The sequence below is a fragment of the Pocillopora verrucosa genome, chromosome 8 (genome assembly GCF_036669915.1).
Source record: "Pocillopora verrucosa isolate sample1 chromosome 8, ASM3666991v2, whole genome shotgun sequence".
NCBI classification, from domain to species: domain Eukaryota; kingdom Metazoa; phylum Cnidaria; class Anthozoa; order Scleractinia; family Pocilloporidae; genus Pocillopora; species Pocillopora verrucosa.
The window spans coordinates 6,843,078-6,850,577 of record NC_089319.1 but is presented as its reverse complement, the minus strand read 5'-3'; the positions used below and the strand labels follow the sequence as shown (position 1 = coordinate 6,850,577).

General features: G+C 38.2%; 1 protein-coding gene across 1 annotated transcript in view; it reads right to left on the bottom strand.

The window, feature by feature from the left end:
* Positions 1-3,868: 3,868 nt before the first annotated feature.
* The window catches only part of LOC131798761 (enoyl-CoA hydratase, mitochondrial-like), a 5,270-nt gene continuing 1,638 nt past the window's right edge, over positions 3,869-7,500 (bottom strand). The window contains exons 3-7 of the mRNA XM_059116426.2: positions 6,930-7,029; positions 6,004-6,108; positions 5,020-5,139; positions 4,444-4,511; positions 3,869-3,934 (exon numbers count right to left, since the gene is read on the bottom strand). Of these exons, the coding sequence (XP_058972409.2) occupies positions 3,869-3,934; positions 4,444-4,511; positions 5,020-5,139; positions 6,004-6,108; positions 6,930-7,029 (459 nt within the window). The remainder of the gene's footprint in view (positions 3,935-4,443; positions 4,512-5,019; positions 5,140-6,003; positions 6,109-6,929; positions 7,030-7,500) is intronic.

Genomic DNA, 7,500 nt, shown 5'->3' with positions numbered 1-7,500 from the left:
TAAAGAAAGCAAGAATAGCCAAGACCAGAACGTTCCAATAACAACTCTACCAAGTCAGATATACTCCTGTTGAAGTCCTCGTGTCTCAAAAAAACAATTCATTCTCTTACCACCAGATCTTGACATGTCACAATAGACCTTCAAAGGGTTTCCACTCTTCTCTGGGTCGATCCAATACTCCCCGTCTCCTTTGGAGTGTCCAGAGTCAAGAATTTCTTTACAGGAGAAAGCCGGATGAGCAGAATCCCAACTTCGTTTATCTACATCGGAAGAGGGAAGAATAATCATTTGGAACGAGGAGAGGATCAAACTAAGAGACAAAACACGCCACAGAGGTCTGATTCCATAAGTAGTTCCTTTCGCGTAGCTCTTGATTTTGGAAATTTAAATTTAAACTAAGAAAATGGAAAATCTATCATTATAAGGAAAAGGAAGAGATTTTAAACTTCATATTCTCTCGGGAAAGATTATAAATGGATGTACACGTGACACGAGAGAGCTCTGAAAAGCGCTAATTAGAAGTAAGAAATAGGTCACCATTTTTGACTTGGAAAAAGGGGTTGGGTGGGGTGGCAGGGTCTTGGGGGGATATCATTGTTTTCAAAGGGAATGGAGAGGGGATCAGTGGTCGCTAACAGAGTTTAAAGGTGGGACTAAAGAAAATTGGCGGCCAATGAGGAAGATCGATAGAATAATTCGGAACGTTATGGAAGGATCAGGAAAACTTTGTTGTGACAACCAAAATACTCCGACCCTTCATACCCCCCCCCCCCCCTCCCACCTCCACTAACTTTTCCATAATGTTAAGCACTTTACTCAACAGTACCTCTTCTATGATAATAAGTAGAACGTGGGTTACGCCTCAAGTTTTCCGGACTTGATTTTTTGGTTTGATTACTCAGTTGACATTCCTTCTTTGCATCATTAGCATCGGACTTGCTGTTGTAAGATTGGCAGTTTTCATCTTGAAGGCATCTCAATCCACAGCTTATTTCGTCAGCATATAATGTCGTGGTGATGTGACCAATTAGCTCAAATCCTTGAAAAACAACACAATCGTGTTTCATGTTCTCATCACTTAGTTTATTTTGGATACTTTAATAATGCAGTTTATGTGTGCTTAATTACCCTGTCTTAAGAGGTCGTCTTGATTCTTGATATCGTTCAAAGGTGAATAAGAAGAAGCCCTGAGAGTTATGAGAGTTGCGCGTAGAAAGTTCCCGTTGTTTTTACTCGATTTTGGGGCGATCTTATATTTTTTTTAGGGCGAACTGCTGTGGCCAACAAAGTATAAAGGGGGAAGAATGGAAATTTACTACAGGATTGCAAGAATGTCACAGAGCCTTATTTAGGGGGGGGGGGAGGGATCATGTAAAGTTTATATTGACACAGCCAAGATCTGTGTCATCCGATCCGAGTTTTCGCTCATGGCAGTTGAAACATTCACATCCCGTCGGAAAAAAAATATCACTGTGTTGGGAGGTATAACACATTCACGTGTTACCTTCAACTCTCTCGAAAACCGCGTCCCTGCTCAAACCAGTGTGTAAAGACGAACAGAAAGCCACAAGAAACAAAGCAACACCGCTCAACAGAACGGGACAGAAATGGAAACCAACTAGATGTCTTGTCATCCTGTAATTTGAGAAAGAAAGAAAAACAGATGACAAATGTTGCCCTTCTCCCTTCTTAGATACAACAAATAGTTTTGATTGTGAATTTAGGGTTTTGCTAATTACACTTTGTCTGACTCAGCAAAAGAATACGAGCGCTATTTTAAACTACCAAGTCATACAAAGGAATCTTTCCTGTTAAGGATTAATTCTTGTCCGCTGGCTTGCACAAGTTACCCACCCGATAGTAAGTAAAAACATCGAGTTTCTCACTCACACTCACCTTCCTTTTCTTACTTTTCCTCGACTTTTCTTCTCACGTTTATGCAGTAGTAAAGGTCTTTTGTATATATACTTCTCACTCAAACGTATTTATCGAAGTGGCTGACTATTCAAGATTTATGTTGTTATCAAACTTAGAGAGCAATCTTCTTGAAACCAGTATATTCTTACCTTCAGTTTCCTTCCACTCCTCTCGTATTTTTGTATCGAAAAACTCTTTTTTCAACTTTTTGTACAATTTTAATGAAACTTGAGACAATGATTAAAAGAAAAAAATAGAAACAGCTTAAGAACCGATACATAAATTATGCATCAGTCAACTTTGCACGAAAGTACTGATCACGACTTGGGGTTAGCGTTTCTTTACATTTGAGTAAAGCGTGGGGGCATTTAATTAGAAACAAACCTAGATTACTCGGATTGTTTTTATTATCCGGATTTCTTTTCTCAATTAGTCGCATTCAGGATACAGAGCAACTTTTCCCCATCCAACAAAGCTAAATTCGCCTAATGAAAACTGAAAGAACCACAGGATGTAATTTCAAGGTTAAAAGTTTTCTTCAGTGATGAAATTGACAGGATTCCTTCTCACGTTCTAACTTGTACATTTGTGACTCATAATGTGTTGGTATCTCTGTTGTACCATACATGTTTTTGTGTGTTCCTGTTTTGCACCCGTGTTAGTTAAATCTGATAACCGAAGCCAATATGCTAAGAAACATATTTCTTTCGATGCTCCAATTATTTTCTCATCTTTTGCACTCTAGCTAATACCCTGCTAATATTGTTTACTCTCGCTTCCAGACAATTCTAATACAGACATCTGGCAAGGTTGATAAATTAAGCGACTAACTGACTGTAGGGGAAACAATGAGTTTTGTTTTCATTGCGGGTCAAAGGAAAGCAATTCTCACTGTTTCCCATGGGGCCAGTCACTTTGATTTTAATTTTCAAAAGTGTTATGACTGCTAAAATATTATTTTTTTTACGCAGGCTGGCACTCACATTAGCTGCAGTTTCACGGTGCACGACCTTATCCCGTGAGAGTCGAAAGTTCAAGCTGTTGTTTACCAAGGGGCTTAGTGAATTTTGTTCACCCTAGAAAGTTGGTTTGATTCACGGCTCGCGACTTGTTCTCCTCCAATCAGAAAACCTATTTGAGCTGAGAGGTACATAACGATTAAATTTTCACAACTGCTTTCTTAATTAAAGGTTGAACTAGTGCTAAGGAAATGGACCACGCCAACCTCAACGTTAAGTTCAAGGATCTAAACATGATTGGCTAGTTGGTCGAATCACGTGCGTCAAGCGTGAATACAAACATTCCAGAGAAAGTGTAATAGTACGCTTAGTTTGCACTTCGCAAAAAAATTCACGAAAACCATGAAAATCATGCCCTGCACAAAAGGTCGAGGCTAGCTGGGAAACCTCCTGGACCGAAAAAGAAAAAACAATTATCATATAGCCATTAAACCTTAAGGCAATTTAAACAAGGTGCCTTACAGCAAATAAAATCCATTTCTTCCAAGAATTTGATTCAAAACGAAAGGAAATTGAACAGAGAGGAAACAAGTCGAAAACTTGGTTTGTCTTGGATTAATTTTCCAGAAAGTTTACTGAAGAGCCGTCATCTGGGGCGTCAGTTAGTTTTCCTGACTCGAGTCTTATTAACATATCGAACTGTGCAGAACTTAAATCTATACTCGCCCCAGTTCCAATGTATACCCCACCGTATCCGTTCAACAGATGAGCGAACGAACGAAAAATGACTATGATTTTACTTTATTTATTTTATTTTTTCTATCAATTTCGCCAGTAAAGTTTTTTTTTTTTGGTGAAAATTCATGCTGAGTGTTTTCATTGCCCTTCACACAATTTTATATAAGCTTTCATCATTCTTTCACCTGCCCTAACACTCCCACAAAACAATCCAAAGTTCTCGCAAGCTACGACTTTTCGAAAAATAACAGATACTAATTGTCCATAAATTCGGCTTTTCGTTTTTCGACAAAAGCTGTCATCCCTTCCTTTCGATCGTCCTGCGAAATTAAAGAAAAGGAGAAATTTTTCCTTCGGGAAAGTTTCATCGCAAGTCCTTACAAATTCATTACACTGTTATTCATCACTATGGTAACAATCGAACAGACGGGGTAAGTTTCTAGAGAAACTGTAGTGTTGCGGCGGGTGGGGTATCACAAATATTATTTACATCAAAAGCGTTGATAATGCAAAAATGGCCACCATAGAGAGTTTCTAAAGCTGACGTTCCTAGCGTTAGCCTTTCGTCAGAGCGAATAGAGGAATTGTGGGTTGTGTCTAGTTTACATGCAGAAAGATGGAGCTACGCTTTTCGTGGGAACATAAGAACATTTTAATATTTTAATCCAAACTTTCTTCGGTTGCGCTAAAGACGTGAAGTATTCAGTGTATTGCTCTAGATCAGAGAGAGTAGGTGATATGTTTTCTAGAAATGGTTAAGTGGGTTTACCACTTTGTATTGCAATTGGCGTCTTCTTTCAAGTGTAAAAGCCGATCAATATTAACTTACTGTTGAAAATGTTGAGTGAAACATTCTTTTCTCAAAATGCAGTCCTTCTGCCAGTGACATCTCGTAGCCTAAACAAAAAGATATTTGGGAAATTCAACCATCTACGGAACTTTCAAAGGAAATGCAACGACCATAAACTGTTCTTGCATGCATTTCTTGTAAACTGTTAAACATTTAGACTCAAGCAGGTCAGTCATGATGATTTATATCCCCAGGCAACAAAACCCTACGCGAGATCAAGTTCTTCTCTGCTTAACTTGCGCAAAAATCTAAGTCATTTTCTCAGTTTGCTCCAATTAAGATGATGACTTAGAAACAATCAATTTTACTCTTGCGAATGGAAGTACGTCATGATGTTTTGGGCTATTTCGGTCACCAGAAAAAAGATAGTTCCGCAGTAGAACAGTCAAATAGGATAGGTAACTGTTTTGAAGTTGACTGGTTAACCAACAAGAAACGTCTAGCGATGGACAAGATCAACACCAACTTCAGTTGACATAAAATCTTGCGAATAATCGAGGTATAACTCATGACAGGAAACAGTCAATCGGACGGTTACAACTGCCAGCGCAATACCTGTGTTGACAGCTTCTTTGGCGATCTGTACGGCAATCTTCGACAAGGATGATATTTTTGCAGCTGTCGTGATAGCTTCATCTACGAGCTCTTTTGCGGGGAAGACTTTACTAACCAGGCCTAAGAAAAAAATGAAAGTTTTTAAGTCTGCAATTTGAATTTAGATCTAAGAGAAGAAACATCTCGAGAATGAGTGCGCAATGCCCAACCTGACAAAGCCGACGCCAATAATTCTCATACGTTTATGCAGTTTTATCACAGGAGTGCATGCCCCAAGTTCATTCTTTTATTAACCCTTAAACCTAACTGAACAACTTGAGGTAACGCGGCCTTAACTGCGACTTTTTGAAAAAAGTATATAGAGCAAATGTACTTGAATCAAAACGAAGAGAAAGGTTGGCGCAAATAACTTTTGCCGAATGCTTTTAATAAGAGAGGAGAGTACTGAAGACATACAAGTTTACGTAAACTCTAAAAAACGTCTTCGGAAGAGTGCGGACATCTTCGGAAGTGAACGGTTCCTTCGCGGAAATGCTAACAAACAGAAGGGAAAAATCTACGCCTTTAACTCAAATTTTGCAGGCTTACACAAGTGCTTAGCATAAAACAGTGCGTCTCCGTTGCAGTCCTTGATGATGTGGAAGTACTGTACACATTTCTCAATAATTTGTGTGAGAATTTCCTAGTGCCACCGGGAAGACTTACGATGCTAAGTATCTCACTCCTTGACCCTTTAACCCCCAAGATCTGATTGTTAATTCTCCCCTCTAGCTGCTACACATTTCCTTTTTAATTAGTTACGAGAATTTGACGTTAGATCAATAACAAATTTGAACTGAGAAGTTTAAATATTCTCATTACCTGTTTGCTGGATGATGTATGTTTATTACAAGGAGAAGTTGCATGTTGATCAATTTTGTAAGGTAAAGAGGTAATGATGAACAACTGGTCAAAAATAGGAGCTAAGTTGAAAGGAGCATGGACCTGATTTCTGTGCATCTTCTGCTGAAATAGGATCTCCTGTGAGTATCATTTCCATAGCCAGGGACTTCCCAACAGCTCTTGGAAGTCGCTGTGTACCACCAGCACCTAAAAAAAATGAAAGCAATCTTCGAGTTAGTTGCAACTTTAAGCACAAACTTAAATTAAAACTTGACACAGTTGTAATTTTACTTATTGTCAACCATACAACTCTTATAATTTTAGTTTCAGGAATTTAATATTGGGTCAACTAATTATCCCCAAATTGAAATTGTTCTTTATTCTCACCACTTATCTGGTTAATTTTGTATTGATAGTGTAAAGAGAAATTCTGTCTTGGTCACTCATGGGAGTTAAAGGGTTAAAGAACATAAAAGCAGCAATATAAGAGAGTCTATAATAAGAAAAATTTCCATTTAATAAAAAGCCATCTAACTCCTATGATCTTTCCTGGTTACGAGTCTTTACTTCGCCAAATTACATCACTTTTTTTAAGTTAGAGCTTAAGTTTAAAGTTTAAAGTTTAAATCTTTGACCTCAAAGAGTGACTAGCATCTAGTTTCTCCTTACAATATCACCCCTGAATCACACATTAAGGTCATGAGAATAAAGGAAATGATCATCAATCAAACAAGCTCTTGATTGTTAAACAAATTCTCCTTGTCAGCACATTAGGAAACGTATGGAGAAAAGTATGGAGAACTTGCAGACTGATGTTTGGGTGTAAAGGGCTAATGACTAATACTCTTAAGAAGTATAAAAAAATCTTGGAAAGGAGAAGACATCATTTTCATTTTCTTCATCTGCTATCCTGCAGCTTATTTCTGCTCTCTGATATTTTAATCAGCGGAAGTCAGTGGAATATATTATATTTTCTTATTGTGCAAACTGATAAAGTTGTTTCTGTGGGTAATTTATGTGTGCCATACCTGGAATAGTTCCAAGCAAAATCTCTGGTTGACCAAACTTAGCTTTGTTTCCAGCGTAAATGATATCACACATGATGGCTAACTCACATCCTCCTTCAAGCTGTGAAGAAAGTATTATACAACATACTTCAATCGAGCAACAACGAAAAAAGACAAACTTTGTTTGCTACCCTTAATAACACAATGACAGCTACAAGAAAATCTCTTGATTATTGGACAATCTGGGCGCTGAGCTGGTGATTTGCACCAGTAACTGAGACCACTGGCATCTCATTCAAAATAATATTTTGGACATATTAATAATGGTAACACACCGAGTGGAGTCTAATTTGGACTGTAACCATACGAGTGATTAACAAAATCGTAGGACCGCAAAGCGGGAGTCCGATTTGTTAATCACGAGTATGATTTCAGACAGAATTGGACAACAAGAAGGCCTGTTACCAATTAATCAAAACTACGACAAAATTTGGGAAAGAAACTAGACATTGGTTATACGTTTTCAGAAAAACCAAGAACTACAGTTTACTCGGCGAAATGCGAGACAACAGCGCGCGCACATGACGCGTTC